The sequence below is a fragment of the Onychomys torridus genome, chromosome 17 (genome assembly GCF_903995425.1).
Source record: "Onychomys torridus chromosome 17, mOncTor1.1, whole genome shotgun sequence".
In the NCBI taxonomy this organism is placed as follows: Eukaryota; Metazoa; Chordata; class Mammalia; order Rodentia; family Cricetidae; genus Onychomys; species Onychomys torridus.
In genome coordinates, this window is record NC_050459.1 from 60,507,869 (window position 1) to 60,533,525 (window position 25,657).

A 25,657-nucleotide genomic window follows, 5' to 3' on the forward strand; every position below is an offset into this window, starting at 1 on the left:
TCCAGCCTCTACCTCCCAATTGCTGGAACCACATTTCCCTTCATAGTAGTCTTCTAATGGCTGGAGAAATTGGACTCTGTGGTACTCCTGTTATTAACTTTATCTTACGTTTTTGGCAACAGTCAATGTTGTCAAACTTTCCTTTTGGCTTCTTGAACGTGAGTGTTAAGTGTCTAATCCCTTAATCCTAATGATTCCTTCAGTGTCTCTCCACTCTATACATATTCTCAGGTTTCATTCTTTTATCTCCATGTTCCCAAGTTGATGATAAATTACAAATCTTACCTCAGGCCAGTCTAGATATCTTCTTGTATATTTGTCAACAATCTGTGGAGATCTAACAGTTACCCAAAGAAAGCGATTTTTCCTTGCCTTGCCCTATCACAACAAAGTTCTTGTCTTCCTTTTCTGTTCTTAGATTATAAACCAGAACCACAATCGATTCACTGGGTTGTTCATTTCCCACAGCCAGCTGATTTTTCTGTTTGTTTATTTCTTTGCTTGCTTTCTTGTTTGTTTTTTGGATTTTTTGTTTTTGTTTTTTGTTTTTTGTTTTTTTTTGAAACATTGTCTCACTATGTAGCTCTGGCTGTCCTAGAACTCATTATGTAGACCAGGCTGCCCTGGAACTCACAGAGACCTTCCTGCCTCTGGCTCCTAAATGCTGGGATCAAAGGTATGCATCATCATACCATGCCAACAGCTAGCTAATTTTATCACGGCAACAGAAAACAAATTATGACACAAAGCACTCCATGCTAGCAATCATGGCAATAGGTTTTCTATCTTCGGCTTTTCAAGGTGGTTTTCATAGTTTTGACAAGAGACATCACTTGTAATGTACTTTCTTGGGCATGTTTTCCTAATTCCCTTTTCCTTGCTTTCCCATGAACCTTTTTTTTTTTTTTTTCCTGTGTATGCTCTCTTTTGCGTCCATCTTGCCTTTCCGGCCTCCTTCGCTTCTCCTTTCCCGCTCCGGGCCCCGGGTCCGCGCTCCCAGCACTCTGGTCAGCTCCCTTATCGCTTACACGCACGCGCACGCACCCTGCGCCACCCCCCGCAGAGCCGGAGTCACGAGGCTGGGGGCGGGGCGCCGCCGGGAGGGCGGGGCCTCCGCCGCAGCTTCGCAGCGCGCGTGGGCGGAGCCGGCCGCACGGGCCCGCCTGCTATATCTGCGCCTGCGCCGCGCCGCTGCGGGGCCAGTCGGGACGGAGGAGACAAGATGGCGTTGCGAGCGATGCGGGGGATCGTGAACGGGGCCGCGCCCGAGCTGCCCGTGCCCACCAGTGGGCCGATGGCCGGGGCTCGGGAGCAGGCGCTGGCAGTGAGCCGGAACTACCTCTCCCAGCCTCGTCTCAGTGAGTACGGGAAGGGGAGCGTGTCTGCCTAGCGTGTTGCTCACCTGTTCAGCCAGCGGGGAGGGAATGGGGTTACTGATTTCCCCCCAGTCGTCGTGCAGTTCGCAAGCCGCCCCTCGAGCTTTGCGTGGGCATTTCGGTGACTTGGGTGGGCCGAGGGCGAGAGCACCGACTGGAACCTTCCCATGGTCTAGTGGGCTCCTGGCGATCGCCCCACCCTCTCCTGGTTCCCTGGACTGGAGTATGCTTAGGCACTTGTCTGTCTCCGAAGGCCACTTCTTGTCACTCATCTGCCCCTGGCCTCATTTAGATGTCTTTGGGTCGAGAGAACGCCCACTCCGGCCCCCTCTGCCCCGAGGACCTCTGGACAGGTGGACTTAGCAGGAGGTGTAGTGTCATCGCTGACGTGGACAGGCCCGCGGCTAGAGGGAGATGTGGCTTATTCTGTAGGGACCGCTTCACAGGAGGACACCTAGATACCTGAGAACCTTAGAGCTGAAAAGTACCCAGGTCGTGCAATCCCACCCTCTCATTTTACAAGCGAGACGCCTAAGGTTCTGGAAAGGAGAGGCCATGCCAGGCTTCAGACATCTAATTATTGGCAAAGGAGGAACCAGAAATCGAGGTTTCTTAATTCTTGCTTGATCTTATGTCGTTTCTTCGTTTACTGACCAGTTAACCAAATTCAGTTGACTGAAAGTTTCCTTGGCAAAGCCGAAAAGCTCTCCCCTATATCTAGTGTTATGTGCATAGACTTAAGTGTAGATTATAAAAGACCTTTAATAAACTATGTTTAAGTAGACAGATCAGTCATTCCCAAAGAAAGGGCTCTTGTTGGTTGAAGATTTCAGTTGGATAGCATTAAACCTCTGCACAGCTCCCTTAAAACCAGAGAGCTTTGGAAAGAGACTTCTTTAAAAAGTGTTGTTTTCCAGGTAATAAGATTGTATTTGCACTGGTTAATTGCCAGCTTGGCTCTGTGGATGGCTCATTGGTTAAAAAGAATTTCAGATGAAGGGTTTTAGCCAGGCGCCCTCCAGCCTGACTAATCCTGTCCTGAGCTGTCAGTGGGTCATGTGATAACACTGCAGTGTGGGGAAGGAAGGAAGAAAACACGTTGGAGACAGGATTGCTGAGATGTGCGTTTTAGGCTTTTTTTTTTTTTTTTAGAATAATGGTTAGAATTAGAGAATGCCTGCTAGGGGCTCATAGGGACAGAAGGAAACATTGAAAAACCTGACGGATTTAGACCTGAGAATTAGTATGCATGTTTTGATCTGGGCAGAACCCATAGACTTTGTGGCTTCTAAAAAAAATGTTATAACAGTAGTTCAGCTGGGAGATGGTGGCCCACACCTTTAATCCCAGCACTCGGGAGGCAGAGCCAGGTGGATCTCTGTGAGCTCAAGGCCAGCCTGATCTACAGAGTGAGATCCAGAATAGGCACCAAAACTACACGGAGAAACCCTGTCTCAAAAAAAAAAAAAAGAAAGAAAGAAAGAAAAGAAAAAGTACAGTAGTCTGTATGCATGTTATAAATCATTCATTGTCAATTCAGAGAGCATAGAAAACTCCATGGCTAATTGGTAAGCCCTTCAGGGATATGAATAGTGTTTCTCCACCATCTACATTGTCCAGAGGAGGATCCTGCTGACGAAGATGTTGTTGAAAGTGCCTAAGTTGTCTTCTTTGTTACCCCCAAGCTCACAATGTCTGACCTAGGAAGTGCTCTGTAAATTCTGTAATTTGTAGTTCTGTAACTTGTCCTAGGTGTTTAGTGGGTAGATTTTTAATACGCATGGAGTTTGCCAGGAGCTGGAATACTGTACTTAAGCAAACAACTAACTGAATTTAAATATCATCTTTTACTGTTTTATTGCCACATTTTAAATCAGTTTTAAATGCTTCCACGTAAATATTAACATTTCCATTTTCATTATTAAAGTTTCATAATACCATCTAAAGTGGTAAATAATTATTTACACTCTTTGAACAAAGGAATACTGGCAGTTGCCCTGTGAAAATAAGATCCTGTTTTAAAATACTTTCAGGTTTATTGGATTGTTAAAAAGAAATGGAAAGTACAATATTCAGGCTTTAAATTAGCTAGTTATCTTGAATACATCATTTGACTTTGATCACAAGGTACGAAAACTTTGCCTTTCCTTTAAATTTTCAGCAAGATCAACAATATTCACAGAGCTTTTAAAGCAAAATTTTCCTAGCTTAATTGGCTCCACTTTTCTTGACTCTTGTGTCAGCTAACCTTAAATTTCTTGTATCATAAAGCAGAGCCCCAGCAAAAAACGCAAGTAAGGGACTCTGCTTGCTTTTCTAGACCTTCTCTTTCAGGTGTCCATTGCTCAGGTTAGTTGTCTGCTCTTGCCCAATAGAAGGGATTGCTTCTGGAGTTTTTGTTTTGCTATTAAGGTGGTGCCTAAAGAGCTGGGGCTTATTGTGCAATGGTTTTTACTTTAAATGTGTCACAATCCTTAAGGGTGTTAGAAGTGTTGAACAACCTCTTCCCTGCAAGAGGAAGAGCCAGTCATCTGGCAGAATGTGTGTTCCTTAAAATCTTTGTAGTTCATGGAGTTTTGGTTTTTTTTATTGGTTGGTTGTTGAGCAAGTTGGTTTGTTTGTTTGAGAAAAGTGACTCTGTAGCCCAGGCTATCCTGGAGCTCACTGTGTAGACAATGCTGGCCTTGAACTCAGGGATCTCTTGAGTGCTGCTGGGATTAAAGTCATTCACCACCATGCCCAGCTTGTTTTACCCCGTCCCTGGCAAGACTGGAACTCACTATGCAGTATATATAGTAGCTGTCCCCAGCTTCCCAAGAGATCATGGCTTTCAAATGCTACTCCATAAAAGTTTTTGTGTAATATAACCATGTGTCTGCTGTTGCCATAAAGGGAATCATTTGTCAGTGGCTTTGCTGTGTGATGTCCTTGGATGCCATACTCTGAACACATACCGTTTCCAACTGCTAGTGGTTATCCTGATGAAGGACGGAATGTGTGGAGGACTAAAAGGTGGCACCTGATGTTTTCCCTGTTCGGTTTTCTTTTTGAATACTTCATTGTCACCATGGAAAGGGCTGACCTTCTTGTTTCAACTGTCTTCTTGCACCCATTTCTAGTACAATTGCTAGCAACTGTGTGACCTCCACATTTTAAGTTATGCTGTTACCAGTTAGAAGAGTTTCAGGACCATAGGGTAGCAACTAAGTAATTAAAGGAAAGCAGCACAAAACTTATAAGACAAACCACACAGGTCTTCTATTTGGCAATGTTTTTCAGGGCTTTAGTGTCTGAAAATTTGTAGTAAGATTATGTTGGCTTTGCTTACCTTACAGTAGTTTATAAAGATAAAATCAGATAATCTGAAAATGCTCAGTAAAAATGTGCCTCACTCCCCATGATTTGCTGGTATTTTCACTCAGTTCAGGTTATGGGATCCATTAGCTTAGATTACATTAACGTGTCTCAGTCTCACCTGTACCACGTGGGGTCTCCTGTGTCTTTGAGACTGCCTGTGAGGGAAAACTGCACCTTCCCTGTCAGATATTCCATTCTTTGCTTGTAGAGCTTGTGACTGCTTGGGTTAGCAGTATCTGCAGTGGGTTCAGTAGCCACCCCAGACTGAGTTTAGGGCTGCTATCCTCGAGGAGCTGAGTGCTGGAGGAGGGTAGCTTTGCAGCTGTGACAGATGTAGAAACCAGGGAAAGTGCCTGAACCATCCAATTGTAAACATCTTGCACTTTTCATAGCTGAAATTGTGGGTACTGTTGCTGCATAACTCATTGTTTGAGGCAAGGGCTTACTGGAATATGCTGTCATGCCTAGCCTCAGTGTGTAGTTCTTAGAAACAGAAGGTGCCTCTCTACAAAAGCTTCAGTCTTAGGATTTAACTCAAGTGGCTAGAGACAGTCTTCATTCAAGTACAGGTGCATGGGGTAGCTCCTTCTCTCTGAAAATTATTTTTCTCTTGTAAAGCCAGGAATAATGGAACTGTTGCTCTTAATTAGTAAATTTGTAGTGTTTGCTTATTGGCTTTTCAGAGGCCATGTATTCATTGTTGTGAATTTAGAATTCTTTTTAAATCATTCATTCATTCATTCATTCATTTGTTTGTTTTCCTGTTTGCTGTTATGGGGGTTGAACTTAGGACCTCTAAGCCTTCTAAGTCTTCTATAGTGGATGTCAACTCTACTGTTGACAGGAAAAGCCGTGACTAATGCTCCTTTCTCTTGGTCATGTGTTTTGCTTATGACTGGCAAAACTTCATAGTGTGTAATGAGTTTGAATTTTAACCTTGAGATTCTGAGCCATAGTTGTCAGTACTAGAAATTCAAAGAAAGTACAGTCTTTTTTTTTTTTTTTTTTTTAAGTAGAGAATTTTAAGAATTGGAGGGATTTTATTTTAATGAATTGTTTTGAGCATTATCAATCCACTTATCCCCTCCCCTGTTCCTTAAGGCTTAGGGAAGGTTTTAGAAAAGTATATATTTTTTAAAAGTGGGTTTCAAGAAGTAATGTAGCTCACTTTCTGTTTCCACATAGCAGTTCTAGAAAGTCTTTGAGAAACAGTATTTGGAATTTTTTAAATGAAAGCAAGGAAGAAATTTTTGAAAGATTGGAATTACATGTTTTTTAAAAACAATATTAGATAATCTTAAAGCAGTAAGAGTATTTTCCTAAAATTGGCCCAAAATGCAGCAAATCTAACACCCTAATCCAAGATAGTAAAAGATAGTAGACCATTTGGGGGCCTCTATTGAGACTGTTGCAGTTCAGAAACATTCAAGCAAATATTTTCCATCTGTGTTTAAATGTCTCAGTATGGAGTAGGCTTGCCTGTTCTGTCCCAGAGTCATCAAGAAACTTGCTTCCTGGCCTTGGGCAGGAGGGAGTGGAAGCCCCTTGAGTGAACAGACTGGTTAGTAAATGGCTTCCTCATTCTTAGGAAGATGGTATTTGTTCCAGGAATCTTTGTCCAGACTGATTAGAAGTTCTCAAATCAGACAAGTAAAATTATTTCAGGCTTTATCATGTGTTTTCCTAAGAAATGTATTTTTTAACTGTTCTGATTATAAAATTTAGCAAATTTTGAAGTTGTCTGTTAACATTTCTATTTTGTGTCTAATCATCATGAACCTTGCCAGCAATAACAGATAACTCCTTTCTAAGATGAGTGAGGGGCTGGAGACATAGCTCAGAAGTTAGAAGCAGTTACTGCTTTTGCAGAGGACTTGGGTTCCATTCCCAGAACCCACATCAAGCACTTCTCCCCCCGCACCCCCTCACTGCACTTCCAGGAGATCCAGTACACTCTGGTTTTAGCAGACACCTGCAAGCCCATGGTATACGTAAAATTTAGACAGCCGTGCAAAATGCATGTAAAATATAAATAGACATTAAAAATATATGTTGGAATGAGTGGTAGTAGACTAGGTGTTTCTTTTAGGCATACTTTGCAATGAATAGTACTGGTCTCTTTAACGTGGAAGTAATATCTGACTCTTTTGCTCCTTTTTGCCTGGAACTTACCCTCTCCTAGCCTTCCAGGTTTATACACAAAGCACTGGGCCCTGCTGCTGACTTTGAAATATTTTTTATTGTATATATGTCTACATTTGTTTATGTTCATTTAGCTATTGTGCATATATGTTTGTAAGTGTTTGGGCGAGTGCATGTGTGGAATAAGAGGACTACTTTGGGAGTCAGTTCTCTCTCCTCAGTGTGAGTCCAGGAGTCTTGAAGGCATGAGCCATTTCAACAGTCTCGTCTGTCTCCCTTCCACCCCTGCTTGCATGGCTGTCTGCCTGTGTGTTTGAGGGGGAGTTGGGGTGGGGGCTGGAGATAGCTCAGTGGTTAAGAGCACTGGTTGCTCTTCTAGAAGATTGATTCACAGCACTATACGACAGCTCTCACTGACCTTAACTCCAGTTCCAAGAGATTCTAATATCTTCTGACCTCCACAGGCACAGGACATACATGCATGTGGGCAACACATCCATACACGTGAAATAAAAATAAAAGTTAAAAGAAAAAAATTTAAAGAATATGTTTCTTGCCTGGTTGGTCACTGATGCCTATAATCCCCAGCACCTGAGAAGCTGAGGCAGGGCAGTTGCTGCAAGTTCAAGACTAGCCTTGGCTACAGAGTAAGACCATGTCTCAAAACCAAGTAAAGAGTATTTATCTTACTGGGTGAGGTAGTACATACCTTTAATCCCAACATTCAAGGAAGAGAGAGACAGATCTATGTGAGTTCAAGACCAGCCAGAGCTACATTGTGAGACTATTTAAAAAGCAACATTCCCCACTGCCCTGCATGAAAACTGAACTTTTAAAGGGAAGCAGCCTCTGCGCTTGCTTGGTATCTGGGTTCTGAGAACAGTTGGCTTACTTGGAGTAAGATTCAAGTGTCTTTGAAGATGGATACTGAAAAGTTGTACAAGAGCAGCCATATTTTAACATTCATTGAAAATTTGTGTAGCTTTTTGAGTATCCATGTTCTAGTGGGTAGATGAAGGGAAGGCTTGTTTCCGTTAAAACCAGAGGGCGGTGTTAGCTCATGCTGTTTCACTAAACAGAACTCTTTTTTTCCAGCCTACAAGACTGTCTCAGGAGTGAATGGTCCGCTAGTAATCTTAGATCATGTGAAGGTAATGCCTCGTCCATTATGGTCTGACTGTTGTTGTACTTCAGATTTCACCACTCTTTAAGTTTGTTATGAATTATAAACCATTCTTCGGTGTGACTGTAAGTATTTTCTGTAGGAAAGAAAGACCAAAAATCAGAAGACTGGGATCCAGTATTAGGCTTAGTGTGGATTCCATTTCATGACCTCAGTCAAGTCCCTTGTCTTCAAAGTTGGGGGAGAGACTTTATGTAGGTTTATAGGAGGAAAACAGAAATAATGAGTGTGTTTTATAACCTGAAGGATATTATACAGAGATGTGGCGTCCTTTGTCAAAGCCTGACATGTTATAGGCTATTTTAAAGTAGTATTTTCCCTCTGTACTAAAGGTTAAACTCTTGAGTAACTAAGTGTACTTTATCTTTGAGAGCCTAACATGGACATGCAAGTAATGAGAACACATTATCTCAATTGTGGCTTAAAACCCTAAACAGAATAGTTTGCCCTCAATTGGTCATAAGGATCTTTAGTTAACATGTTCTTCTATGTCTATTATGAACTTCCTATTAATTTTAGGAATGGAGTTGTGGAATCTCGTTTCTAATTGGTTACTCTGGACTAAGCTTTCTACCCGATTTCTACAATCAGAGTATCATCAGAAAAAATACAAATACTATTACAAAAAAATGTCTTTAAAAGACAGGAAAGTATCAGAGAAAGTAATTTAAATAGTGTGCTTTCTAGAGTTTCTGTTGGTGGCTGTTGGGGCAGGGCTGGGAGAAGTACACAGTTAATCAGTTTGTTGACAGATGTTAATGATGATGATGTATGTTTTTAGCATGTCACCCTCTGGAAGCAGAAAGAAGATTGAGAAACATTGTTTTTTAAGGGCAAAGTGCATATTCCTTTTAACTTCACTACAATAATATTTTCTTTATGAGAAAGGATTCTTACAGGGTAATCTTGACAGTAAACCTAGCATGCTTCCCTCCGGCCCAAAGGAGGCCTTGAGTATCCTCTGTTACTCTCTGCCCACTCCTTTGACGCAGGCTCTTTCCCAGAACTACTACTTGTGTTTTCTCAATTGGACTGGAAGCCCTCAAGCCCCACACATCCTCCTGGATCCAATCCCCTTTATCTACCACAAAGACAGCAGGCAATCAGCATCTTTAGGAGACAGTAAACCTAGTAAACAGGTTCTCAACCTGTGGGTTGTGACCCCTTTGGGGGCTTGAACAACCCTTTCACAGGGGTCACATATCAGATATTTACACTATGATTCATAACAGTAGCAAAATTACAGTTACAAAGTAGCAAGGAAATAATTCTATGTTTGGGGTCACCACACCTTAAGGGATTATATTAAAGGGTCGCAGCATTCGGAAGGTTAAGAACCACTACCCTGGTAACATTCTCTTTTAAGTTAGTGAAAGCTACCCTGTTTGCTCTTGGCTTCTGCCCTCAGTACTTCTAACACCAGGTGGACAAGCTCTCCCTCCCCAACAGCTGAGTTCAGTTTTCCAGTAGACCTGAAATTTGACTCTTTCTTACTCCACTGACTTTGTCACATACATGCACTGTACCCACTTCAGTCATGCATTACGAGTATCTAGGTAGACACAGCTACTGTCTGACTTGGTTGTAATCAGAGGGGCTCTATTCATTTTCCATAATTTGTTAGAATAGCTTATCCAAAGCACACAGTTAATTTACCATTGCTGACTAAAAAGTATAAATGAATAACCAGATGAGTAAATATCCAGAGTTCTAAGAAGTCCTGAGTACAGGGAGTGTCTATCCCGAAGAGCTGAGGGTAGTAAGTGTCTGCATGTGGCTACATTCTTCCAAACAAAACTCCCAGCTCTCAGTCAGGACTTTTGTGGAACTTGTGTTGATCGATTCTTGGCCAGTGTTGACTAAGTCTCTCTCCTCTCCTCGGTGGTCAGAGAATGGGATATTTGAAACATCTAGCCCTCTAATTGGGTGCTTAGTTCACCGGGACAGAGGACACCCTCCATGATCTCTAGAGGTTTCCCAAAAGTCACCACATTAAAGTACAAGTGTGATTGAAAGGACATGGTATAAATAATAAAAGACTTCCTTTCATCTTGATTGCTCCTGATACCTGGGAAATTACAGGGTTTTAGGAGCTCTGGCAAAGAATTGAACTAAAAATGACCAGGAGAAAGATGAGATTGTTTGTTGTCACCATTGCTGTCCTTCCTTGTGTTTGACGTTAGCAAGCAGTGGGCAGAGCGGGAGTGAAGAGGACGGAGAAATAGCAGCTGTCACCGTCCCCATGGGACTGCACAGAAGCTTAACGCCTCAGTGCTGTTTCTTAGAGACAGCTCACAGAGCCATTGTAGTCTCTGCTACATGCAGCTAGTGTGTAGAGAAAAGCAGGAAGCTCACGGAGAGGCCTCCAAGACACTGGACACATAGAAATCCCATTTGTTTTGTGTGATTCCACTTTTGACTGCGTGAGTAGACTCAAATTTGTAAAAGAATTGTTCCCTACCAGCTAGGACAGTCAGATGGGGTGGGAAAGCATGGGGAGTTAGTGAAGGGATGAACCCATCCACATAACAAGGATATGGGACCCAAACACCTCTGCACATGGATGATCTGAGCTTTTGGTTGTCTTGTCTTTCTTTTATGAGACAGACTCATACACTTCCCCCACACCAGTTTCTCTCTGAGCCCTGGCTGTCCTGTAACTAAGACCAGGCTGGCCTTGAACTCAGAGATCCACCTGCCTCTACCTCCTGACTGCTAGGATTAAAGGCGTGCGCCACCACTACCCAAGACATATGTAGCCCACTCTGACCTGGAACTTGCAGTCCCCCTGTCTCAGCTTTCTAAGTGCTGGGATTTTGTCTAGCACACATGAGTTTTTGACATGATGAACTGCGCATTGTGAGGCCCCGGAAAACATTTTGTGCTAGTCAAATGTTGTTAGAGTATTCATTTCCCAAATAAACATGAAAAAAAAAATAAATAGGGAATTCAATCTAAATGGACTTAAGTGAAACATCAGCCTATTAGAAGCCCATCAGAAGACAACATTGAAAACCCATTTATGACTTTCAGGTCGAAGGTTTTCTTAATAAAAGATAAAACCATAACAATAATACTTTCATTCCGTAACCTTACATACTTTGGTGAGATAGAAAATGTCATAAGCAAAGTTAAAAGATAAGCAGCGTTGTTTATAAGAGGATTAAGATCCACACTCTATAAAACCACAAGTAAGTAGTAAGAAAGAAAAGGATGGGCAAAAATAGAGGTGGAAGGAGATTGGTTTTCTTTGCTCTGTTTAGGGTTTGTTTTGTTTGTTTGTTTGTTTGTTTTGTACTAGTAGGGGGACTGATTTAATCTGGTACCTTTGCAAAATAATTGGACAGAAAATGGTACAATTTGCCACTGATATGTACACATGTTCACTGCTAGTGTGTAGCTTGCTAACTTTTATGAAGAGTTACATGCAAAAATGAGGATTATTATATCATTGTTGTAGTACAGTATAGGACAGCTCTGTTTCATCAGGTGAACAGCTGAATTAAGTATGACATGGTCATTAGATGACTTTTTTACTTTTTGGTACGGGATCTTACTGTGTGCGTACCTTGGTTGGCCTATAACTATGTGACCAGGCCTGCCTCTGCCTCCAAGTGCTGGAATTAAAGGCGTGTGCTGCCACACCTAGCTCAGTCATTAGATTTCTAACTCTGTCAGTTGTGTAAACATTAATCTTAAAATGTTTGTTTTATAACATTTTAACATCTCCAAAATCCAAAGGCCTTACAATCCCTAATGTACAATAATTTGATTGAAGGGATTTCCCTCCCTCAAAGCACATTGAATGATACATCTCCCAATAAATCATGTTGGTAGATTATGACTAATACCATGACAATGTATTATGTTAAACATGGGTCAGTACAGTACAGCAAGTTTCCCAATGATGCATCAAATACTTTACCAGGTAAGTATATAAAACCGCATCTTAGCTGGGTGTGGTAGCTCAGGAGCTTGTAATTCCAGCCCAAAAGAGGTATAGACAGGAGGCTTGGGAGCTTGAGGTCATCTATATAGTGAGTTCAGGGCCAGCTTGGGTTACATGATATCCTGTCTCACAAATGAACGGTATAAGGCTGGATGGGAGTGTGAGGTAGGAGGGAATCTTTTAGAGATACACCTTCTTATATAGAAGGATATATATCTGTTTAGACTAGATTGTGGGAGACTTTGCTCATTATATTAGTTTTATAGTAACATTACATAGTAACATTTTATCTTTTTCCTGTCATGTGAGGCCTAAGTGGGTACGTAGAGCCCAGAAAATGAACATTACTTTGAGTGGCAGAGACATTGTTATTGGTAATCTTCCTTGAGTACCTTAAGGTATACACACAGAGAAAAATTAATAAATGTAATTGCTGTGTTTTGCAAGATAATACCCTCCTCTCTGTACCTTATATAGTTTGCCACTCTGTGGCGGTGAACATAAGTTATAGGGACCCAGATTCCACTCCCTGTGTGTTTGTTCGGAAGTGGGGAAAGTGCACAGACAACAAGGAGAGGTAGAGATGCATAGAGTGTCTTGGGTCACGTGTAGAATGCTGATTCCTAATGCTTTACTGTTTTCCTGCTTAGTTTCCCAGATATGCTGAGATTGTCCATCTGACATTACCGGATGGCACAAAAAGAAGTGGGCAAGTTCTAGAAGTTAGTGGCTCCAAAGCAGTGGTTCAGGTGAGCATCCCTCAACACCGTTGAGCCATTTCCTGATCAAAGCCACACTCACTGATGATTGGATGCTATCAAAATGATAACCAACTCATTTCTATTGAATTTTTTTCCTTACAATTTCCAGGTTTTAATGCTGTTTTATTACAGAGAAAGAGAGGTTTCTTAACATGTTCCCTAAAAAACAGTCTAGAGCAGGGGTAGGTAAAATTTCCAAAAGTGGCCAGATGTTAAGTTTCCTTTAGATTTTATAAGATGACCAGAAGTCCTTAAATTTTCTTTCTTTTTCATTGTTTTTCTTTTTTTATGCATAACTGACACCCTCAGTTCGTTTGTGATATTTGACCCTGCAAGCAAGACCCTTGGTCTAGTAAGTGTCCCTGACCTAAACTTCTATTAACCTTCTGATTGATTTTTCTTTTTGTAGGTATTTGAAGGGACATCAGGTATAGATGCCAAGAAAACATCCTGTGAGTTTACTGGGGATATTCTCCGAACACCAGTGTCCGAGGATATGCTCGGTAAGTGGACATCCCTCTTCATTCTGCACACAGATCTGTTTCCTTTTCAACTTATTTATGTAATATCTAGAAACAAAATGCAGATTTGGAAGTCTGGGTCTACTCTGTTTTCTCTTGTTGCCATTGTATAGGTCGGGTATTCAACGGATCAGGAAAACCCATTGACCGAGGTCCTGTGGTGCTGGCTGAAGACTTCCTTGACATCATGGGTAGGGGCAGTAGATGGATTTCATTCAGTGTTGGAGAAAATAACTTCTAGCTATTGGGAGCCTTGCCAGAGAGAAAATAATTGTTATGGTATCATTTAAAGTAAATCATTTTTAAATACAGAGAAATTCAGTGTATAGTTTTGATCTACTTCTGTCCATGAATAATATGCAGACATTTTAATGTCATCCTTCCCTTTTTGGAATACATCAGGTCAGCCAATCAACCCTCAGTGTCGGATCTACCCAGAGGAGATGATTCAGACGGGCATTTCTGCCATTGATGGCATGAACAGTATTGCTAGGGGACAGAAAATTCCCATCTTTTCTGCTGCTGGCTTGCCACACAACGAGGTGAGAGCTAGGGTACTTGCTGTGGCATGTCATGGGGAGAACCCTTGAATCGGCTTACCTGGCATGTAGTTGGTCTGGTCTGGTCACCAATTCAGGCTGTCTGCCCTTTCACTTCTACTTCTGGATCTTTGCAAAAATTAACAGTGAGCTTTGTTGACTAAGTTTAGTAATTAAAGTATTCAAGAGTTAAGGATGAGTTACTTTGCTGCCAGAATATGATTTTAGTTTACACCTTGTTTCTTTTCATCCTCAACAGATTGCAGCTCAGATCTGTCGCCAGGCTGGTTTGGTAAAGAAGTCTAAAGATGTAGTGGACTATAGTGAAGAAAATTTTGCCATTGTGTTTGCTGCTATGGGGGTAAGTATGGTATTCTGTTTGTGAATAATATAAAATTAATTGTTATTAGAAAGAGGTCATAAACTACACATACACCATTGACTTTGTTTCTAGTACATCTTGCCATTTTAGCAAAACCAAGGAATCAAATTTAGTATGTGCTGAAACTTAATAATACTCTATGTGTCCAAAGTGCTTTACTCTGATTTACATTTTAAAAAGGAAATTATAATGGATGCTTGAATTTTTAAAAGATAGAACAATTTAGGTTCATAGCTTGGCCTTCATCAGAAATAGATGTTGAGAATTTTCTTTCTCCCAGCACTGATGGAGTCATTAATATTTAGGTAAACATGGAAACAGCCCGGTTCTTCAAATCTGACTTTGAAGAAAATGGTTCAATGGACAATGTCTGCCTCTTTTTGAACTTGGCTAATGACCCAACGTAAGTAAATCCGGTCACGTCGTTCCGTTTGAGAAGGCTGGGCATCAAGGAGTTAAAGAGGTAAATGGCACAGTGAAAGCCTCGTCACTGATGGAGCCTGTATTTAGACTCCGGTCTGCGTCTTGTTTCGCTTTGCAAATGACGGAGTTAACATAGACGCTGCCGCTCATAAAAGTGACCAGTGAAATTGACTGGACTGTTGTGCGTGTTAAATGAGTTATTAGGACATAAGAGATAATCGGTAGACAACTTTTTCTTTTTACCTAGGAAATATGTCAACTATTTCCTTCCCACCCCTTTTCTCACCACCCTCTCAGTTCTGAGAAACAATAGCTCTGAGAAATGACAAGCATTTGTAATGTAATTTAACCTTGTGTACTTACTGTTCCGTAAGTACGCAGAGTAATTGCCTACAGAGGCATCTTCAGAGTAATAGTTTTTCCTCTCCTGTGTCAAAGGAGAAATTGCTAATGTATCCAGAATTGTTTTGTTTCTGGCTTTTTTTTGTTGGTTTGTTTTTTGTTTTTCGAGACAGGGTTTCTCTGTGTAGCTTTGCACCTTTCCTGGATCTCGATTGGTAGACCAGGCTGGCCTCGAACTCACAGAGATCCGCCTACCTCTGCCTCCCGAGTGCTGGGATTAAAGTCGTGTGCCACCACCGCCCGGCATGGTTCTAGCTTTTGAGTGACCTGGGACTTGTTCCCTTTCAGCATTGAAAGAATCATCACTCCCCGCCTGGCTCTGACCACTGCTGAGTTTCTGGCTTACCAGTGTGAGAAGCACGTCCTGGTCATTCTGACAGATATGAGTTCTTACGCTGAAGCACTTCGAGAGGTAACTTTTCCTTCCTTAATTTTTTTTTTCCTCAGTCAAACAAAATAGCTCAGTTTGTAGGGTTATCGTGGCCCTTTGTATGTTTTTGTTTTTTCTTTAATAGTGTTTTTGAGCTTGCTGCTGATTGGTTTGTAGATTGTCTTCATCAAAAAAGACAATACAGCTTTCTTTTCTTTGTCAACTTGGAATTATTAGAGGATGTGATTAAAATTAATAGCCTGCTTACCTACCACGTTGTCACTGTCCCAAGGGTCTACGAAGTAAGAAAGCACCACAAACTGGTGATGATGTTATAATCCTAGAAATTCCTGTTTACACTCTATGCTAAACATTTCTGATTCCTAATTTTTAAAAATTTTGTGTCTGAGTATATGTATTTGCTTGCAGAGGCCAAAAGAGGGCATCAGATCCCCAGCAGTGGTTGCAGGTGGTTGTGAGCTTACCAGTGTGGGTGCTGGGAACTGAACCCAGGACCTTAGCAAATGCTCTTTACCTGCTGAGCCATCTCTCCAGCCCCTCAGGTCTCTTTCTTGTTTTTAATGATTATAATATTTTAATAAGTAGTCTGGCAACACTGTCTTTGGAACTTTTTTCTTCAGAAAACCAAATGTTTATTTAATACCAGGTATAACATTATCACCACACAGAAATGTTAGGGTATTTTGTGTGTGTGGAGCTATGGCAAGCACTCTGCCGCTGTGCTGAATCCCCAACCCCTTCTGTTAGGGTCTTTTAAGACAAGTTCCTGATATTTTTAATAAGTTACTGTTTTGACTACATGAAAAGACTTCTGAGGAAACCTGCTCTCTAACACAGATTTTAAAATTCTCAAGATTATCACCACACTGTCACAGTGTTCACCTTGACTGTGAAGGCTAGAGTCTGCCTTCCTTCATTGAAACAGATCAATACTTTGGTTAAGGACAACAAAAATGAGCTATGAGAAAAGATTTTTTTTTCTTTTAAGATAAGCAATTTACAAACCTAGATTTTCTTTACATTCGATTCAGTAACGTCAGAGTGTTCTGCCAGGTTGCCATGGCAGCATCATTGTGCCTTGATGACTGCTGGTCTACAGATCACACTTGGAGTGACATTCAAGAACCCTACATTAGTAATGCTCTCAGGTTCTGTGATGGTGGAGTAATGCAGCTACCTGGATTCCCATTTGTGTGTCCCTGAGGAAGACCCGTAATTATTCCTGCTTTGTGCAGTGAAGAAGACTCCTGGCTCTGTGATCAAGGTCTTACATAGCTCGGAAAAGCCTGAAAACTTACTATGTAGCTGAGATACTGACCTTGAATCTCTGATAGTCCTGCCTCTCCAAAGTGTTGGGATTCTAGACATATGCCACTAAGCTGGGCTCTGGCTTTTTGATTTTGGGAAACTTAATCTGAGACTCAATTCTGACTGTAAAATTTGGGATACACTTTCTTGTTTGGCTGTTGTGAAGATTTGATTAATTAATGTGAATCGTGCAATAAGTGATTAGTTTTTGGTATGTGTTCCTCGTTTTGACCTTTTCCAGTCTGTCTTACATAAAAATGGATTGTTACACAACATGACATAATTAATGGATTAAAAATTTTGGCTTAGATTAACTCTATTTGACTTACAGGATTATAGCTATAGTTTTTTTGGTTTTTTTTTTTTTTTCTAGTACATTGTTGCAATAAAATTTTAGCGGAAAAATCTAATTGTTTTGTTTTCTGACTCCATATTTTTCTTTTTGAGACAGGGTCTCAGAGTGGCCCAGGCTGGCTTTGAACTAATAGACTTCCTGTCTTTGCCTCCCCAATGCTGGGATTACATGTGTACACCACCAAACTCAACTAAATTTCTTTCATAGAATTTATTTATGCACAATAATATTTATTATTGTCACTCAGTATTTTTAAACATATAAGTGAAGCCTTGTGAAAAGAACAGAAAATTTTTTCTTTGTTCTCAGACTCCAAAGATTGCTGTCGACTCAGAATTGAGAAAAGTGTAGTCATTAGCAAACTGAAAGTAGAGGGATTGATTGTGTGAATGGCATCACCCTTCCAGACCAACTGAATCTTTGATTCATTTTAATTTTCAACATTTTTTATTTATAACCACTTAAATTAATATTTTGTTGGGAATATTCAAGGATACATTCTTTTTTTAACTTTTATTCTTCTCTCATACTTGACATTCTGAGTACAGTTTCCCCTTTCTCCTCCTCCTCCCAGTCCCTCCTCTCACCTAGATCTACTTCTCTCATTTCCCTTTAAAAAAAGAAAAAGGGAATAGCCACACCGCCCATGGCCTAACAAGATGCAGTAAGACTGGGCACAAACCCTCATATCAAGACTGAATGAGACAACCCAGTATGAGGGAATGGTCTCTAGAGCAGAAGAAAGAGTCAGACACCCCCACTCCCACTGTTGGGAGTGCCGTACGAATACCAAGCTAGCCGAGTGGTGGTGGCAGCGCACGCCTTTAATCCCAGCACTTGGGAGGCAGAGCCAGGCAGATCTCTGTGAGTTCGAGGCCAGCCTGGTCTACAGAGCTAGTCCAGGACAGGCTCCAAAGCTACAGAGAAACCCTGTCTTGGGAAAAAAAAAAAAAGAACACCAAGCTACACGACCATAAGGTATATGCAGAGGATCTAGTTCAGAACCCATCCAGGGTCCATGTTTGTTGTCAAGAAGACATTCTAGCCAGCCTTTTTTTTTTTTTAAACTCTGATGTCGCATGGTATTCTTCTCCTTTCTTGATTTGCTATCAGGTTTCAGCAGCTAGGGAAGAGGTTCCTGGTCGGCGAGGTTTCCCAGGCTACATGTACACCGATTTAGCCACAATCTATGAACGTGCTGGTCGAGTGGAAGGTAGAAATGGCTCTATTACCCAAATCCCTATTCTCACCATGCCCAATGATGGTAAGTTTGCATATTTGATTATACCAGACTTAATCACTATAAGAGCTTTTGATTTATGAGAGAGCGAGTTAACATTTATTTGTTTGTTTGTATGTGGGGGTGGGGAGGTGCTTTCCACAGTGTGTCAGTGGAGGTCTGAGGACAACTTGGCCAGAGTTAATTTCCTCCTGCTATGTAGGTCCTAAGGAACTCAGGTAATCAGACTTAATTACGCCCTCTTCTGGCCTGTAGGCATACACGCAGACAGAACACTGTATACATAATCAATAAATAAATCTTCAAAAAAAAAAAAGAAAGAAAGAAATTGTCATTTAATATGGTAACTGCTAGGTACATGTCCTATATTTAAATTTAATTAAAATGAGATTTGAAATTAAGCCCTTTAGTTTCATTATCCACATTCATGTACTCAGCAACCATGTTTGGCAAATGCCTTTCCATCCTGCTTCCATATCTGTTGCTGTGATAAAGCACCATGATAAGCCGAACAATGATGGCACATGCCTTTAATTCCAGCACTCAGGAGGCAGAGACAGGTAGGTGTCTGTGAGTTTGAGGCCAATCCGGTCTACAAAGCGAGTTCCAGGACAGCCAGAGCTGTTGCACAAAGAAACCCTGTCTCAAAAAAACAAAACACTCTGATAAAAAGCGCCTTAAAAGAGAAGGGGTATGTTTCAGCCTATATAGTCCATGCAGTTAGGACACCCTGCCTAGAGAATGGTTCCATCCATGGTGGGGTATCTGTTTGCATCAATTAATTTAATTAAGATAGTTCCCTACAGCTGTGCTCACAAACCAACCCAACCAAGACTCTTCCCCGGTGGTATTCAGTTGACAATTAAAGCTCACAATCACATTACTATATTAGATAGCACAAATACATCATCACAGAAATTCTTTGTAGCTCTTACAGGCAGAGATGTGTGGGTAATGCAGATTGGCTTCTTCTGAGATTGACCGTATGAAAAAGCCATGTATGTGCTTATTAATACCTTACGTTTTTCTCTGGCAGATATCACTCATCCCATCCCTGACTTGACTGGGTATATTACTGAGGGGCAGATCTACGTGGACAGACAGCTGCACAACAGACAGGTACCTACTCTGGAACAGTGTGCTGTGGGGCTTGAAGCTACTCATCACTCTCTACTGACTTGATTTGTTCCTTGGGACTATTTTGCTTAGAAAGTATCAGCTTGCTGTTTTTAATGTAGCTGTAAAAGTGTCATTTCTGTAAGCTAAAATCTTGTAATAGACAGAATGCAGATTTAAGAATTATCATTTTTATTTATTGTGCTTTTAAATGGCATCAGTTGTCTCGGACTTTTTTTCAGGGAATTCTGTGCTAAAAGTGGTATATGGTATAATCTGTCAATCCTAGTAATAGAAAAGCACAATTTTTGCTGTCTAATCTTTATTTTGCTTATAAAATTTTTGAGTCCATGCAAAAGATTGTCTAGGCAGTTGAAACTATAGATTTTCAAAGCACTGTTGTTCTCTCTTTATATTTCTCTTTCTTGGATCTAGTTCTTAAAAGAAAGACTGTGTCCCAAATGTTTCTCACTACCATTTCTTCCCTTGAAGATATTAGACCTCATTAGGAAACAGTGCTGCAGACTTATGTGACAGGAGGGATACTGGTGACTTTCAATGCTTCTGTACACTAACGCTTGGAGTTTATAGTTATTTTTCTTCCTTTTCTCCCCCAGATTTACCCACCTATTAATGTGCTGCCCTCGCTGTCCCGGTTGATGAAGTCGGCTATTGGAGAAGGAATGACCAGAAAGGACCATGCTGACGTCTCTAACCAGCTGGTACGTGCTTCTCTGAGGCTTGAGAGACTGCGGCTCTCCATGTGTTCGTCTGCTGTCCTACCCATAACTTTTGCAGTGTTTGGGGTTGTTTTTCCCATCCAAGTAGAATTTCAGTGTTGGTTTGATACGGAATAATACCTCACTGAAACAAAGCAGCCTTTTTTTTTTTTCATAAGAATTAATGATACTAATCAAGATTAAAATACTAAGCTTGGGGGCTGGAGAGATGACTCGGTGGTTAAGAGCATTTATTGTTCTTGCAAGAGAACCCACATAATGCTCACAACCATCTTTAACTCCAGGTCTAGGGGAAGTGACATCTTCTGACCTCTGAGGGTACCAGGCATGTATGTGGTTCTCATAAATACATGCATACAAAACACTCATGCATATAAAATAAAATACTTGAAAAATAAAACCAAACAACCTATCTGGTTTGGGCAGCTTGTAGTGTTATACCTGTAATCTTGGTATTCAGGAGGCTAAGGCAAAAGAATTACAAATTGGAAGTCAGTGTGGGCTCCTAGTGACACTCTCTCAGAAAACAGTAATAGCAACCTTGGATATTGTGTCCCTATTGTTTGTCTGCTTATTTACTTTTTATGTGTGTTGGTATTTTACCTGCATGAATATCTGTGTACTATATGCATGCAGTGCCTGAAACCAGAAGAAGGTTTGGCATCACCTGGACCTGGAGTTACAGAGACTGGTTAGCTGCTCTCTGGGTACTGGGAATCAAACCTGGATCCTGTAGAAGAACAGTCAGTGTTCTTAACCACTGGGCCAGTCTTTCCAGCCCACAGTTTTTTAAATTAAAAAGAGAAAAGCAAAAACAAAACAAAAAGAGCACTCAATGGGTAAAGGCACTTGCCATCAAGTCGTACAGTTCAATCATTTCTGCATGAATACCATACATTTGTTACTTAACATATTAAACAACCAACAAACCACTGAAGCTCATAGTTGTATACATCCTATGAACTCCTTAATGTCTAGAGATTGTACATCAAACATAAAAGAAATATCTGGCCCTGCAGTAGAAATAGCAGACCTGTGAAATCACAGGCACTTGAATGAGACCTGCAGAAATTTCTCTTTGGTTCTTGTGTATTTTGTTCTCTATCCACCATAAATTCATTGGCACCCTGAGGAAGTATATTTTTGCAATGTGGGTAATGTCTATGCGTTGCATGTCTGAAGGCCTCTTTCTGGGGGAGACTATGTAACAAGTACTTGACCACTTTCCTGGGAGCTGTCTGAGTTGTAGTCTTATGGGAGAAGATGTGAAGCAGGACAGCTGTGCATCCTGTGCTGTTGACAATGCCTCTCTCCTCTTCAGTATGCATGCTATGCTATCGGTAAGGATGTGCAAGCCATGAAAGCTGTGGTGGGAGAAGAAGCCCTGACCTCAGATGACCTTCTTTACTTGGAATTTCTGCAGAAATTTGAGAAAAACTTCATTACTCAGGGTAAGAACACAACATCTCAGAATTGTTAAGCCCTCCTTGTAATCTTGAGTGCTTACATTGTTCTCTGCATTTTCTCCTTTATTGAGACACTCCGCAAAGTCTTAACCTCTGACTTCCCTCTGCCTTCTGAACATCCTCAGGAGAATCTCTATCTCTAACCGTTTTGCTGGGTGTTTGTTTGTTTGTTTGTTTGTTTTTCTTCATAAGCATTGACTGTCACTATACTGTGGGCTCTAATTTGCTGTATATGATCCTCATCTTCTCTTAAGCTCCCACATCTTTACATGCTATAAGCCTGTCTTTTCATGTGTTGCTATCCCTAAGGACCCAGTAACCAGAATGAGACTTTTCCTCGGCTGACCACCTTCCTGCCTGCCAAAACTCTGGTCTGTGTGCTGTCAGTGACTGCTGGGGCATTTTTTCAGCTAACCTATCTCAGTTGTTGGACAGCATTTTGGAATTTTTTTGTTTCATTTTGTTCTTATTTTTAAGAATCCCATGCATGTGTGCAGTGAACTAAGATCATGCATATCTACCACCTCTATTCTCCCCCAACTCCCCCATACAACCTGTCCCACTTTTGTGTGTGTGTGTGTGTGTGTGTGTGTGTGTGTGTGTGTGTGTGTGTGTGTGGTGACCATTGACTGGGCACCATTCTTAACCTTCTTTATTCTCTAGTGATCAGCTACTACTCATTTGTACTGTTCTTCTTACTCTATTATTTTTGTATTCTCACTACAATATTTTGTTCAGTATTTTTCAAACTTTGATTTGCTTTTGAATCAACCAAGCTTCTTAAAAGTGCTGATTCTGACCCAATAGATATGGGTGGGGCTCAAGATTGTGGGTGTTCCTGGGTGACAGTGAAGCTGCAGGTCTGTAACCAGATCTGAGGTTTAAGGCCTTCATCCAGAGCCTTGTGCCATCATCTTGGCCATTGGTGCTAGCTCTCCACCACTCGGTGACAGCTCAGGGGAACTGTTACTCATTGTATTGGTTGTCTGTCTTCTAAAAAGCTGCCAGTGGGTTTCCTTACTTGGCACATGTGGGTTAAGGCTAGAAATACTCCATCCTTTACTTCAGTGGTAGTTAAAATGAGTGTGCTGCTTTGAAATAACACCTCAAGTGATACACTTAGGATTTGTGCGCTCTTTTACCTAGATCGGACATTCATTATTGGTACTGAATCACCTCACACAATGGCACAGTTGTTGGGGGTTATGGGTGGAACCAATGCATGCTAGGCAAGTGCTTAACTGCTGAGTTACACTGTTGGTCTTGTTGGAATTTATCTTTTTGTCTTCCTTCCTTCTTTCCTTTCTTCCCCCCCCTCCCCAACCCCAGGCACCTCTCTCTCTCTTTTTATGCAGAACCTAAAAAATATAGTAAAGTTCTTTAGAGAAAGAAACCCACAACTCTAGCCACTCTTAATCGTGTGGTTGAAGATTTGGGGGAGTGGGGTTAAGAGGATTTAATTCTACCATATTCAATAATTTGGTTGGCTTGTAGTTTCAGCGCTTACTAGCCGCCAGGCTAGCTCGGGCCTCTCAATGAGAGCCTGCCTCACACTAAAGCTTTGAAAACCTCTGACCTGTAATATATTCAGCTCGGTGGCACTTGAGGCTTTGTCAGCATGGCTGTAGATTCCTGCAAGCCAAGCTTTTTCTCCTGTGTCCTAGTCATCTTTTTGCTGACCTTTGAACAAAACGCTGGGTCTAATTGCATTGTTGAAGGATCTTACTTGTCTGTCTGTCCACCTCAACCCCTTACACCAACATGCACACTGCCTGTGGGCCTCTCCTCACCTCTGATCCCTGGGGTACTTTGTGCCCTCCTTTCTACATTCAGTCTCGAGTCCGAACCCATGTTTCTTTCTTGTATTTTATGCCTGATCAGAATACTGAGTAACATTGGTCAATTGGAAGTACTTTGCTATTAATTCAGTATCAATATTTTAGGTCCCTATGAAAACCGCACTGTCTATGAGACTTTGGACATTGGCTGGCAGTTGCTTCGAATCTTCCCCAAAGAAATGCTGAAGAGAATCCCTCAGAGCACCCTGAGCGAATTTTACCCTCGAGACTCTGCAAAACACTAGCTGCTGCTGCTTGTGTGGCGTGACCCTCTTGTGAAGTACTGGTTCTCTTTCCTGATTCCTTTTGCACTCCTCCATCCCCACCTGTGTGCGGGAGTTTACCTGTTACCCTGTAATTAAAAACAACAGCTAGGTAACGATTGTGCCAGTGTTGCCACGTTTAAACTGCTAACAGATTGAGAGATTCCCGCTCAGAAAACCTTACCTTCAGTGTTTCCTTTAAAGTAGCTGAAGGGTGGAGTGGAGTGTGTTTTCTGATTGTATGTATTTGTACATAGTGGAGAGCTAGATGCTAATAATGTCTTGTTTGGGTCTCCCAAACCCTACCTCTCAACTCCCTTAAGAGTATCACTGTTTTGAAGTTAAATGCTTCAGTCTCAAATTTAGGGGCAAGGTGGAGACGGGAAGAATTCTTCTTTCAGAAAAGCCATGAGGCTCTTGGCTGAGTCTTCCCTCTGGAGTCTGGTGTGCCTGTGGGTCTGTCCTCTGCTCTGTGCAGATGGGTTTTACTGTCTGCTTGTGCTTTCTTAGGAAACAGTTTCCTTCTGCCAGTGCTGTGAGTGGGATTCCCGTGTGGCTCCTTTCTCCTTAAGGCTCTCCAGAATGGTGCAGCATTGCACAGCTGGCACTCTCCAGCAGTGGTGACGCATCTTGTGCTGCTGATTCCCACTGGGCTACAGTCACTGGAGAACTGAGACTTGGAAAAAGCTGGGGTGCAGTTATGAAAAACCCTACATCCCATCCTCATCCTGATGTGTTTATGGTGGTTTAGGTTTTCCATTGCCTCCTAGATCCTGAGGCGGGGTATGAAGATGGTGATGACTTGCCCTTGGGTTTGTTGATTTTAAACTGTCCAATCCCTGAGCTTTCTGACCCAGCTCTGCCTTTTCCAGGTGATCTTGTGGCACATATGGTAGTGTTTCTTTCATTGCTGTTCCTTCCTGGCGTGAGCCCTTAGCTATATTCTGTTTGCCTCTGCCATGTCTGCTGTTGGGTCTCTGTGCTGTGTGTTCTCAGGTGCAGTAACTTTCCCACTCTGTGCATTCCATCTTCCAGTTGTTTTTCTCTGAGGGCATGGGGGGTGGTCAGCATGATTATATTTAATGTAGAAAATGTGACATCTCGTTATAAATGAAAATAAATGTTAAATTAAATGGAAGTTTCCTGAAATGACTCTGTCTTATCATCAGAAGAGGAACTTCAACAAGCAAGTGGGTTACTTGAGTCCTCATGGTTGTGACCTTGATGAGTGTGGCCTGTGTTGGTGTGTAAGAAATGTGAGTGTACTTCATATTCCTGAGGGCTTGAATTCAGAAGGCATCTGTGTATACAGCTGTAGAATCTTGTCCATGGCATTTATTGTCAGGCTGCATTTATTAGCAAACCTTTATCAAGACAGACTGACTTGGGGCTGAAGGGACTGTTCAGAAGTCAAGAGCACTTGGCTGCTCTTCCAGAGGTCCTGAGTTCAATTCCCATCAACCACATGGTGGCTCATAACCATCTGTAATGGATCTGATACCCTCTTCTGGTATGTATGAAGACAGAACACTCGTTTACATAAACTACCTGAATAAATAAATCTTTTTTTTTTTTCCTAAGTATTTATTATGTTTACAGGGTTCTGCCTGCATGTATGACTGCTCGCCAGAAGAGGGCACCAGCAGTCAGTGCTCTTAACCTCTGAACTATCTCTCCAGCCCTAAATCTTTTTTAAAAAGACAGATTGACTGTTCTGCAGTAGTTAGGGCTGGCTGGTTGAGCACTCTTGCTAATTTGTTACTTTTTTTTTAGTGAAAACATTTTCTAAGGGAGCCTTCTGTTAAAAGACAAATTTAAATGACAGGTATTTTCAAACAGCTGATTGCTGTTCAGTGGAGATTTTGTGTGAGTGAAAGACCATTTGTAAATTAATGCCATCAATGC

At 41.5% G+C, this 25,657-nt stretch overlaps 1 protein-coding gene across 1 annotated transcript; it reads left to right on the plus strand.

Annotated features, from left to right (window-relative positions):
* Window positions 1-1,163: 1,163 nt before the first annotated feature.
* Window positions 1,164-24,890, plus strand: Atp6v1b2 (ATPase H+ transporting V1 subunit B2). Its single transcript, XM_036166432.1, has 14 exons — window positions 1,164-1,358; window positions 7,971-8,026; window positions 12,658-12,756; window positions 13,178-13,271; window positions 13,403-13,480; window positions 13,692-13,831; window positions 14,088-14,189; window positions 14,516-14,613; window positions 15,324-15,447; window positions 18,203-18,353; window positions 19,366-19,448; window positions 20,063-20,167; window positions 21,507-21,636; window positions 23,595-24,890. The coding sequence occupies exons 1-14, from the start codon at window positions 1,223-1,225 to the stop codon at window positions 23,732-23,734; spliced, it is 1,536 nt and encodes a 511-aa protein (XP_036022325.1). The 5' UTR covers window positions 1,164-1,222; the 3' UTR covers window positions 23,735-24,890.
* Window positions 24,891-25,657: the final 767 nt, after the last annotated feature.